General features: G+C 42.4%; 1 protein-coding gene across 2 annotated transcripts; it reads left to right on the forward strand.

The window, feature by feature from the left end:
- Window positions 1-60: 60 nt before the first annotated feature.
- Window positions 61-12137, forward strand: LOC111839748 (globoside alpha-1,3-N-acetylgalactosaminyltransferase 1-like). 2 transcript variants are annotated; one of them, XM_023803975.2, is made up of 7 exons: window positions 61-152; window positions 6783-6821; window positions 7024-7074; window positions 8557-8610; window positions 8763-8795; window positions 9683-9817; window positions 9910-12137. In XM_023803975.2, exons 1-7 carry the CDS (start codon window positions 136-138, stop codon window positions 10598-10600), a joined length of 1020 nt encoding a protein of 339 aa, XP_023659743.1. In that variant the 5' UTR covers window positions 61-135; the 3' UTR covers window positions 10601-12137. The 2 variants fall into 2 exon arrangements, with proteins under 2 accessions (XP_023659743.1, XP_023659742.1); XM_023803974.2 differs by lacking the exon at window positions 61-152 and adding an exon at window positions 2999-3484.
- Window positions 12138-13073: the final 936 nt, after the last annotated feature.

Consider the following 13073-nt stretch of genomic DNA (forward strand, 5'->3'; position numbering starts at 1 on the left):
GATGTCAGGGGTGTCAAGTGCCACCACGGACACCCCACTGGCTCCGCCACTGAACAGAAGGTTAAAGCATGTGAGCAGAGCAATATTCGGACCATAAGACGCAGTGACTTGAGAATAAGGGGGAGAATAAGTCTTATGGTACGAAAAATACGGTAGGTCTTTACTCTGTTTCCCCTCTCTGCCTTGCTTTCTGTTAAATGTCTTAAACAAATATTCTAATGCATTACAGTAGTGGATGGTGTCTTGACCCTCTTGGATTCTGAACCACAGTAATTAGAATCTGTTGTGAGTATTGTATTTTACTATTTAATCATATACTTTAATACACTGCAATAACTGTGGGTTTTATATTTAATGTTTATCAGTCCAATGCTTCGTCTACTGCTAATTCTGTCATGTATTGTGGTTTTTGTTCACTTAAGTTAATTCTGTAAGTTGTCCCGCTTCTAATGGAAAAGTTAAATTTTTAGTTGTACTGTTAATACTTATGGTCAGGCATTGTACAGCAATAAGCGGAGCGAAAAGGGTGGCAATTGCCACCCCCAACAGAGCCCAGCGATTAGTTAATTGCTTCAGGTGGTTGGTTCCGCCCGTGTGGGCGTGACAGATTGGTGTTCATGATTTTGTAAATGTTTGTTGTGTTTATTTAACAAACATTTACAAACTCATTGTTTATTATGAGTGTGCACGAGAAAAATATTCAGGCAAAACTTAAAGGCTCATATCGTAACCGGGCAGTTTTCGAATCAATAAAGTGACGTCTTTGTTTTTTGCGCATGCGCGTCATTGCGTCTTTGTTGTTTTGTGCGCAAGCGGGCCAGTTCAGTGAGCCGTTCACATTGAAATCTGATATTGCCCACATTAAAAAGAGTGATGAGAACAGGTGAACAAAAAATCCGATCTGAGCAGGAAATCAGAATTGAGCATTAAGGCCTGCAGTGTGAACGTAGCCTCAGTTAGCAAGATGTGCTAACTGATGCAATCGTTTTCATTGCCCTTTGTGCTCAGTAACGATGTTTAAACCGACAACGTTACTACGACCCCAGATGCATCTAGATTCACACACAAAGAACGGAATGTATGTAAAGCATTGTGTTTTACATTGAGATGCATTCAGATGCAGAATCAAGTGTACTTTTCTGTCAGATATGGAATACCGGGTGAAGCCCAGCAGGGAGGCTGAATATTATATTTTTTATATTTTTACGGTGATATTCCATTAATTCGATCGTCAGTGGTAGTGCATTCATCTAATGGAGAGGTTTGGCATATACAGGTATTAATGACACCATTGATGATACACTAACAAGACTTAATGTTTCAATATCTCAATGAAAGTGATGTGTACTTGTACTACTCAGACATGGACAGAGGTTTGCCTTTTGGACCGAGGAAGCTTCACACCTGCTGAAAGCGAACTTGGAGCCTCTCTTGAGGGTGAACACTCCTGCTGTTCTGCAGCCAGACTCTATGGGGATGCACCCACAGATTCGATTGCTTAGCCTTGGTATCCCGGATGTATAGCTCTTATTTTTAACCTCGTATTTTTACATGTGAATTCAGACCATCGAATTGGAGCAACTTTGGAATGTTCTCTGTGAATTTTTGAAACTTGAGTTTTTTGTAATTTGTATCTTTAAACCCTGAATTTGTTTTATTGTGAATTTTTGAAAATGGAAAAATAGCAGTGAAACTGCATTATAGAAAATCTGAAGACTGTAATTCAGAGGCAAAAAAAATCTGATGCATATTTCCAATGCATAAATATTCAATGTTAGAATTTCAGTGGCATACAAAATTCAAATTGTGATGAGACAGACTTGTTTCCATAATAAGTGCATACGATATAACTGATCAGATGAGATTCTTCAATTCTACATGCAAAGTTTGCCCTACTCATGGCGTTTCAGACCTGTACCTTCCATATCAAAGGGGCCATGAATGTTGGAAGCTCCACCAAAACACTGAATTAAAAAAAATGTTTTGAATAAAATGAATGAAATAAAATTCATTAAGCTTTATAAAAGCTGTAGTTTCAAAACTGTACAAGAGCATACCTTTGGTAAAGGAGCAGCTGTGATTTTCAGGGAAATCTGAGAAGGTGACCTGAGAAATTTCTCTCACACTGGGTGATTTGACATGGAAGGACTTGTACATGTTGATGTGTGTGTATCATTATCACAAAGAAACTTATACGAGTTACCCAGTTGTTTACAGTCCACGATAATGCCATTCACAATAAACAAATTGTAAGAGAGGTAGGCTCCAGTTTAAAATATACATTACACAAAACAGTTGCAAAGCACTCCTATTCTATGCATTTAAATGAGTATTTGTAATGTAACTTCTTATCACCCTCCAGATCTTCGGTCCAATAGACATTCAAATTGCTTGCTGCTGAGCGAAAAGTAGACCTGAAACCAAACACTCCAAGCTGCTCTGAATATGAACACAAGTGGTCAGCTGGACACCTTAGTCGCATGGTAGGCACAGGTGTATACGGCGATGTGTCTCGGCTATGGAGTCAGAATAGTTATAGTGCCATATGTACTTGTATGTGTACTTTCCAATTTGCGCCCGTAAAAAGAAATTTGCTCGCACTGAACACAATTTTCATTCGCAAAAAAAGATATTTTGCAAATGCAAGTCAATATTTTTTGTAAATGCGAAACCAAACATCTTCATAAAAATATTTTTTACAAAGATAGAATGGTTTTCAAGTACAAAACCTCTATTGCAAATCCAAGTCCTCTTGCAAATACAAACCTGCGAGTGCAAATTCACACTTGCGCACATAAATAATTTTGGCACTAACTTCCCTAGCGCTTTGAAGATAAATATTTGCTCGCATTTACAAAAAATATTGACGTTTATTTGCAAAATATTTTTTTTTTGCGAATGAAAATTGTTTTCAGTGCGAGCAAATTTCTTTTTACAGGTGCAAATTGTAAAGTACACATACAAGTACATATGGCACTATTCTGACTCCATACTCGGCTGTCTGCTTGTGATCCGATCGCCCAATACGCATTTTAAAACTAAATGTAAACAGGCCCGGAGAGTTTCGGGTCCGTACACCCACATTTTTTTGCTTTTTGCATAGTAAAATATCAGAGCTAGTGCTCTCTTTTTGTAACCGGATACAGTTCTCATTGTTTCTATCCGCCATGAAATGACAAGGTATTTCTGTTTCGCAACTATTTCGCGCATATCTTCACTACAACTGCCTAGTGGTTATGCGCTGGGTCTAGCGGAAGCCCACCTATTAACGCAGCGTCTTCCGCGTTCGGTGCAAAGCCCTGATGTGGGCAACACAGAAAGGTACGATTATCGCTGAGGCTACTGGTTGTGCTAAAAACGTTTTTTTTCCCATCAGTAAATAGCAGGATTATCAGTTCCGGCCACTTTTTTTTTTTTATTAAAACATGTCTTGCTATATTCGGTCGCCGACTCTTGCGCTTTATATGGGATTAACAATACTTGGGTGAGTAAATTACATTGTCTATTATGTTGAATTTCGATAACTGTTTCAGTTTTAAATAAGTGTCTACATTTTGAGAACATTACAGTAAAGCGTATCCACTGGCTAATTGTGCAGCTTTAAACTAACATTTAAACGTTACATTTAAACATAATGTGAAAAGAAATAAAACACGTGAAGACGGGTACGTGTCCATTTTACTTAAAACCCTTAATGTTCTTAAATCAGGCTATTCTAGGGATCATGCTCATTTAAAGGTTTAAAAAGACAAAATCGGATTTTGGTAATCTGGGAAGTTTGAGTTCTTGCTGCGATGCACTGTTTGATGCAGAGAAACGCATTACAGGCACGTATTACAGACACGAGCTGGGAGCCACACTTGTGGCGTCTTCATGCGGTCAGTAGTATCTGTGGTGATGTAGCTATAGTGATGTTCTGTAGGCTGTGTATGTCAACCAAGGTGTAATCCGAAAACGGACAGCAGTCAGGAATCTGTACTTATTTGCGGCCAGCTTGCTCTCACATAGAAAGATTGCGATGGGGGCGAAAAGAGCATTTCCCCAAGGAAATCTCTCTAATAATACATTATAATAATGTATTATTATGATAATACATAATTATCATTATTATTATCATCTACTGTTTCACATACAGTGGAGAGGAAAGCCATTTTATTTTATTAAAATGTATCCAAGAAAATGTTCCTTCTTGATTACTCTGCAATATGGTGGAAGGAAGACAGCATAGACGATGAGGGTCGAATAGAAAGTGAAAATATCTGTATGAAAGCACTTCATCAAAGTGTGAATTTAAATTCCTCTGCCAATCTGTTTGCGCTAGAAATGACAATAAAGTAATTCTTTTGTAGCACCGTCATATCTGATCAGTATTGTAAAGCATGACTGCAGTGCACGTTTTTGTTGAAAGAGCAGAGATTCAGGTTTGGCGAACTCACCCAATAATGCGATGCCAATAAATGTGTCATTTGTTTTTATTCTCACTTTGACTTACATTCCATGCATTTTCTGTAACTGCCTGTCTTATTCAGGGTCATGGTGTTATGGGCGCGGGGCATGATGTAGGCAGGAACAAGTGAACCTAGGGTTGGGCGATAGGACAATAGTTGAACTTTGAAGCTTAATGTCATACGTACAAAGTACAGCGTACAGAGCACAATGAAATTCTTACTTGAAAACCCCTCCCTCACAGACAAAACATGGAATTCACACATGCACACCTACAGGTAATTTGGTAACTCCAATTAGCCTCAGCATGTTTTTGGACTATAGGGGGAAACTGGAAAACCCACAACTATGTGGGAAAAACATGCAAACTCCACACACATCGAGCCATGGCAGACACTCAAACTCTGCTCCTTGGCCACAGCGGTAACCACCGCACCACCATGCCACCCTTTGACTTAAATTATTTTACTTAATTTACTACGATTTAATACATTGTAATACATTTCTTCAGATTGCAAGTGGCAACCCTAGGTTGGGTTCAACCTACAAACACACTCTTAAAAGCCTTCCATTGTAAGCAATTATTAGTGAGAGATATTTATCTAGAATATTGAGACATTCTATTAATTAGTTCCCAATGTTTTAAATAGTTGTGTTACGACCTGGTCTAGGGGAAAGGCCTTAACAAAATGGAGTGAACAGAGAGGCGACAAGATAGGTGGGCGGTGAAAGCCGTGACTGGTTATGGTCATAACAGGACAGTGTACAGTGGCTACAGTAAATCCAGGTGCAGACTTTGAAGGTGGCCCACAGTCAAAATAATAAACAAAATCCCAACTGACTGTGCCAAACCCGGTTACCAATCCAGAGAGCAAAGAGAGAAAACTGATACATGAACCAGGGTCAGATGCACAGCAAAACAGCTCTGATGTAGTAGGTACAGTGGCTTTTCAGTCCGCGGCAGTGGAAACCCCAGCAGTAGATGCCCAGAGTGAAGACGTGATGGAGTAGCAGAGGGTGGAGGAGCAGGCGATGGAGTAGCAGGGGGTGGAGGAGCAGCTGATGGAGTAGCAGGGGGTGGAGTAGCACGGGATGGAGTAGCAGGGGGTGGTGTAGGCGATTGGTAATAGGTTACAGCAAGGGGAGTGGTGAAGAGCTGGAACAAAAGGGTTGGATCGAGATGGAGGGAGGGACCTGTGAGAGACCTGAGAGGCATCTCACACAGTGTAACAGTTGACATTTTATTAGTTTGTTCTTGTTTGGTTAAATCGTGGCCACGTTTTATTAGTTCATTCGTGATATATTTAAATGTGGTCCTGATATATATATAATTTTGTTATATGATGACCAGGGTTTCATATGTACTAGGTAATGTTGAAAATTACCAACGTCATTAAAATTGCATATCTTGCTAAGTTTTGATTCCTATGACTGAGTAAAAATGTTTTTGCATAATTTATTGATGGTTTAAATATCATGAAATGCCATGTCGATATTAACATCACACATTGTGCAGACAGGCTAGGCTACTCCAAGAGGCTAAACGGCGCGTATCAGTGACTAACCTCACATTATTAGGTTAGTCTGTCAAACCTGAATGTCTTCTTTTAGGAGACAGGTGCATTCTAGTTGTGCTGTGATGATACTTAAGTTTGCAATACTGACAGACACATCCTGGGCTGTGCCCTGCGATGGGTTGGCGCCCCATCCTGGGTTGTGCCCTGTCTTGCGCCCGTAGCCTCTGGGATAGGCTCCGGACCCCCCACTACCCTGAATAGTATAAGCGATTACAGAAAATGGATGGATGGAAACTGACAGACAGCTGCATTTTCATTCATTTTTAATGTGAAGTGCTTCCACACAACAGTGGCTCCGCTCTTTATTTGGACCCACATCTGCTGGGCTCTGTCTTCCGCCGTATTGCCAAGTCATCAAGAAGGAAAAATTGTTTCATTTGTCTGTTTAATCAGTGCTTCTTTTTAAAAATCAGGTAATTGAGTTGAAGTAATCGTGACAGTCATAAGAGGCCTACTATAACTTCTGCACGCAAGATTTGACTGTAACCTATCTGAACCAAGTGGACCAGAACCTTGGAGCTTGCGTGGCCAGATCCTGTTTCCTTACTCTGGAATCTCACTGTGTCTTGGCCACCAGACCATCTTAACAGGGTCACATATGCATCCTAGCAGCCAGCGTTGGTAGCTCAGTAGCTCTGTGCTTAGCACACTTGCCTCACGCCTTCACCAATGGTGCATTGAATTCCTTGCTTGCTGTTTATGTGTGTTAACATGAACAATTTAAAATGTGTCCTTTAACCTTATTTGTTACTTTCAAAGGATTATCCTTGCCTTTGGCTTGTATGCTACAAATCTGAGGTAAGATCAATAGATGAAATATTTAATCTCATAACAATGATCTTTTTATTAATTCCATTTTAACTACTAAGTGATAAGGGCATTGTGGGTCTGGTTACTGTGGTTCTGTTATCTGGAGAGCAAGGATGTAAATCTTTGTTTCTAGTGTTCGAGTACAGAAAACATTCACAGATTGATGCTTAACAGCTCCTTTATTCAACAGATGTTCCATCTCAAACATCCAACCCACTTCTCATGGAAAGACTTGGTGGACGTAAGTGTTCACACATAATTCCGTTGTACAGTTCGCTAACAGATTTAGAGAACTCAACAGAATTCATGTTTACTTTCACAGCTAAGGTACAAGATGGAGCAATTAGATATTTTTTTCCCCTTCAATTTTTCTTTTAGCCTGTATAATTTTTATTGAGGCTTCCACAGGATGATCCATATGTCATCTCATTGTATTTGTGACAATAAAGATACCACATATCTTGCACAAGAACATACCATGTAACTGTTGGCCTTCAGACAAAACACCCGGATACATTTGTCTTCACCTCTGGTGACTTCAGTCATGTCTCCTTAGACAGGACGCTTAGTACTTTCACCTGGTTTGTGAACTGTCCCACTAAAGAAAACAAAACACTGTACTTATTGTATGCTGATGTTAAAGAAGCTTATAACTGGACATCCATTCCACCATTGGACAGATCAGACCACAACTTGGTGCACCTTCTTCTCCTTTATGAGCCAGCCACTGTCAGAGCTGTAAGGGGGATGGTCAACGGCAGCCTGTGCAGCTCTGCAAGACTGTTTTGAATCAACTGACTAGGATGCTCTTTCCAAGCCTCATGGAGAGGACATAAATGGTCTCACGGACTGTGTCTCAGAATGCATTAGTTGCTGTGTGGAAAATACTGTGTCTCAAAAATCCATACGCTGCTTCCCCAACAACAAGCCTTGGGTCTCTAAAGACATTAAACGCTGTATGAATGAGAAGAAGAGAGCTTTCATTTCTGGACACAGGGAAGCAGTTAAAAGAGTACAGAAGCAGCTGTTTGTAAAGACAAGTGAATGGCGGTGTCAAATCAGCACTTCCCCTCACCTTAACAGTCGAACACCCCCCCCCCCCCCCACTCTGCCCACAACACCGACTACTGTACACCATCTACCACCATCACTGAGGACCTAGTTAAGAAAAAACTATGCTGACTTCATTCTACTAAGGTGTTGGGCCCTGATGGCATCAGCCCACAGGTGCTGAAGATCTGAGCCTCCCAGCTCAGTAGCGTTCTTCTCAGAATCTTCAACATGACTCTGAGTTTCCAAAATGTGCTAGTACTATGGAAAACATCCTGTCTGGAAGCCGGTACCAAAGAAGACATGCCCTTGTGCCCCATTTGATTACCCACCTCACACTGCGTGAAAGTTTTTAGCTAATTTACCCCTTATCCTTTATAAGGAACTAGTTACATAATCATATACGTTAGTTGATTGAAAACAGAATATATATATTTTCTCCTATCTTCATCATCATCATCATCATCATCATCATCATCTAAAGAGTTTATACTGTATTTTATTTGATACCTATTATGTCTTAGCAGAACCAATTTCTCTGCAGGATCAATTAAGTTTTTTTTTCTGATTCTGCTTCAGTCTGCTTATTTAATCTAAGTAGAAGATGTCTTGGTTTACTTGTATAGCCCAGGTCATAAAATCCATTACCTTACTGTATTCTTCTGACCTTTAGCCAGAGGGAAGACCTCTCCAGAAAGAGGAGCTGGAATGTTGAGTCTCCTGAGAGGTAGGTGTCTCACTCCTTTGTAGTTGTCACTTTGTAGTGACATCAATCAACAATGGGTTAAAATTCTTAGCTTCTTGCAGTAACGTGAGCCTGTAGTACATGCACAAACCATGTGCCTTATCCTGGCAGGTAATGAATATTTTCTCCTTCAGGTTACTATACAAACAGCCCAGTGCGACAAGGGGGTAAGTAAAGATAATGGTGTCTTTTATATACCATTATACCTTAACAAATACTGTAAGTGCTTACCTGAATGGCTATTATGTAAGTCTTTGGATCAGGCAGGCTAAATCCATCCATTTACTGAAACTGCTTATCCTATTCAGGGTCGTGGGGGGGTCTGGAGCCTATCCTGGAGGCTATGGGCACAAGGCAGGATGGGGCACCAACCCATTGCAGGGCACATACATACACACACACACACCTATGGGCAATTTGGTAAACTCCAATTAGCCTCGACATGTTTTTGGACTGTGGGGGGAAAACAAAAGTACCCAGTGGAGACCCCCCCCTCCAACAACACGGGGAGAACATGCAAACCCCACGCGGAACCCTGGATAAGAGGGGTGAGGCAACAGTACTAATCAATGCACCACCATGCCACCCCGAGGCTAAATCAACAGAAGATGAGCTAATAATCAACATGCAGTAATGTGGGCTAGTAGAAAACAATGGAATGATGGGTGTTTCCTCCTATAAGGCGCTTAAGTAAAAAAAATGTTCCTGCATTGGTTTAAAACAGAACGTTTCACGATCCACCTGCAAACATTGTGACATACTATCACCAGTGCACTAAACAAAGTGTTTGTAATTCATTAACCAAAGTGCGATCATCCGTATAGTTTGTAATGACGTGAGGTTAGTTTGAAACCATGAAATGACATAATTGAGATTAGACGGGCGAAGCAGACTACACCTGTGAGGTTCGAGGGACAGAATGGGCGACACTGTGAGGTTCGAGGGGCTGAGTTGATACTATCAGCAAATCGGCATGGTAAATTATTAGATGGTATCTGTGGAAGAGTTCCGTAACAGAACCACACTGATCTTCCTCATGTCTTGTGTTTCCTAGGGGCTCTGATGTCATGGCCGTAACCCCCTGGTTGGCACCCATCATCTGGGAAGAAACCTTTAACCCTGAGCTGGTTGATGCCATATACAAGCCGATGAATCTCACCATCGCAACCACTGTGTTTGCTGTTGGAAAGTGAGCATAACTTTGGCAAGTGTAAAATCTATTCATATTAAGAGTTACTTTCAGAGCACTAATCTAAGCTTGTCTGTGTCTGTCTCTGGAAGGTATATCAGGTTTCTGGGTGAATTCTTGGAAACGGCAGAGAAGCACTTTATGGTTGACTTCAAAGTGCACTATCACATTTTCACTGACCAGCCGCAAGAAGTGCCAGCAGTGAATCTGGCTGCTGGAAGAAAAATCTTTGTCCATCAGGTGCCGAAGTTAGACCGCTGGCAGGACATCTCTGCTTCGAGGATGCAGATGATCCAGACCATCATTGAGGAGCAGGTTCACCGAGAGGCAGATTACATCTACTGCCAGGACGTCGATGCAAAATTCCACTTCCGCTGGGGTGCAGAGACACTGGATCGGCTGGTGGGCCAAATACACCCTTGGTACTATGATTTGAGTCGCGACCAGTTCACTTACGAACGGCGTCCTGAGTCTACGGCCTACATTCCCTCAGGGGTAGGAGACTTCTATTATATTGGAGCCATGTTTGGGGGCACAGTTGAGGATGTCTATAGACTGGTTAAAAAGTGTCATGAAAATATAGAAGCAGACAAAGCAAAGGGAATAGAGGCAGCCTGGCAGGAAGAGAGTCACCTAAACTGGTACCTGCTTCACAATAAACCGTCTAAGGTTCTGTCGCCGGAGTACATGTGGGATGACCAGAGGGGCAAAACAGAGGTTATGAGAGTCATTCGACTTTCACAAATCCTTAAGAACTATGGAGAAGTAAGAGAAAATGTGTAATGCTCACGCTACTGAAGACACATCGTAGACTCAAATGTGGGTTATCTTTACTGTGGGCACTACTAGGGCATTACAACATTGTCTATCGTCTCCAGAAAGTTAGGCAATTGATGATAATTTATGTAATAATTAGGGTTAGATAATTATTTGACGGTACATGTATTGACATTTTTGTAATAATATATGATTTCTAAAGTTTAAAATTAGTGGTGAGCTAATATGGAATTTTTGACAAATACAATATATTTTTGTTATTGTACAGATGACCGGATAACCTCTGAGCTGGGGGGGCAGCACACGTCAGTGCAATGATGTTTTTTATTTCCATTAATTAATGTTAGTCTTATTTTTTATTATGTGTAAAACAAAAGACCAATTTAATAAGAAATTAAAACAAGTCGCAGGCTGGGACCAGAATTGCCATCCAGCCTGTATTTAACGGGTCTTGTATTGTAAAATAAAATTCTGCATTCCGTTTTGAACCAAAATGGCCGGTGATCCAAGGCAATGTGATTACAGTGTTGGTGCCAGAGCATTGGGTTAGCATATGATCCATGTCCTTGATGGGCAGCATGTCAGAAAGCTCATTTGGAGGCACATGGCCCATGAACCTATTTCTTACAGATGGAGGAATATTTCAGTTTAACACAGTGGACAGAGATCATGGTGTCCTTGTTGACTCAGATCTACATTTTGATGCTTATCTAACAACAATAAATATAACTACCATCTATGGAACACTGTGGGCAGTGGTGGCTTAATGGTTAGGGACGTGCACTTGTAATTGAAAGATTGCAGGTTTGAATCCCTGACCAGCAAGGTACTTCCCCCAAGCACTGCTCCCCGGGTGCTGAATTAGCTGTCCCCTGCTATGTCACATATGGACATTGTGGTGTGTCAACAATGACAATTAATCACTAAATTCTAACACAGGTGAGCTTTGGAAGATGCTCTCCTTCCGTAATGCAGAGGCACTAATACGTGCCTTTATACCTGGGCTATTGTAATGCCCTCCTTTCTGGTAAATGCAGCTGGTATCTTACAAACAATAAAAGTCCTGTTCTATGCTTCCTTCCCTGGCTTCCAGTTAAGTCTTAAACTGATTACAAGATACTACAACTCAAGATGGTGAGTCAAAGTGATGGACTCTAGCTAACTGCTCACCGCAGCCAGGCCTATAGTGTGTGTCATGTATGATATCCATTACATCAAAAAATTTGTATTCAGGTTTGATATTTTTATACTGAATTGTGTTGTTGCCATATGGTTTTCAGTCTCTAAAGTGTGGTTTATCGATTACTTGCTTTTGTCTGATAAATTGATTTATTGGATTGCTTTATTACTTGTTTTATTGATTAATTGCTATATGAATTAATTGCTGTATTGCATTGGACCTGTAAATACTGTATTTATACAATCAGTATAACAGTAAATCTGTTATAATTGGTGTTTTGTTTATGGTTTGTTTTACTTTGGTTGTGGTTTATTTTCATTTTCTATTCATGCACTTTAAATAAATGACACACTTTGCATTTTGTCACTGTTTGCGAGTGGTATGACATGCAGCTTACGCTCACGTTACAGCTTAGCTGTGTTTGTGCGGGACATCTTTACAGTGTGGGGTGTTGAGCTAGGGGGGATCGGTGCCATTGGCTTTGGAAGAACTGAACTGTCAGTGTTGTCACTCTAGCTTCACCCCCCCTTGTGTAATTGGAGTGCTGATGTTTCAGGGACCCCCCCTTCCCCGCCCCACCTGCGTTCCCACCTGCCTCTCCCTCCTACTTATGCTGCCATAGCCATATCTGCTGGAGCTTACATATTGGATATTATGACGTCTGGCCGGCCCCCCCTCCTGCCTGTGATGTCCTGCCTGCCCCCCCTCCTGCCTGTGACATCCTTCCTGCCCCCCCTCCTGCCTGTGACGTCCTGCTTGCCCCCCCCTCCTGTCTGTGACGTCCTGCCTGCCCCCCCTCCTGCCTGTGACGTCCTGCCTGTGACGTCCTGCCGGCCCCCCCTCCTGCCTGTGACGTCCTGCTGGCCCCCCCTCCTGCCTGTGACGTCCTGCCTGCCCCCCCTCCTGCCTGTGACGTCCTGCCTGTGACATCCTGCTTGCCCCCCCTCCTGCCTGTGACGTCCTGCCGGCCCCCCCTTCTGCCTGTGACGTCCTGCCGGCCCCCCCTCCTGCCTGTGACGTCCTGCCTGCCCCCCCTCCTGCCTGTGACGTCCTGCCTGTGACGTCCTGCTTGCCCCCCCTCCTGCCTGTGACGTCCTGCCGGCCCCCCCTCCTGCCTGTGACGTCCTGCCGGCCCCCCCTCCTGCCTGTGATGTCCTGCCGGCCCCCCCTCCTGCCTGTGACGTCCTGCCGGCCCCCCCTCCTGTCTGTGACGTCCTGCTTGCCCCCCCTCCTGCCTGTGACGTCCTGCCGGCCCCCCCTCCTGCCTGTGACGTCCTGCCGGCCCCCCCTCCTGCCTGT

The sequence above is a fragment of the Paramormyrops kingsleyae genome, chromosome 23 (genome assembly GCF_048594095.1).
Source record: "Paramormyrops kingsleyae isolate MSU_618 chromosome 23, PKINGS_0.4, whole genome shotgun sequence".
Classification (NCBI taxonomy): Eukaryota; Metazoa; Chordata; class Actinopteri; order Osteoglossiformes; family Mormyridae; genus Paramormyrops; species Paramormyrops kingsleyae.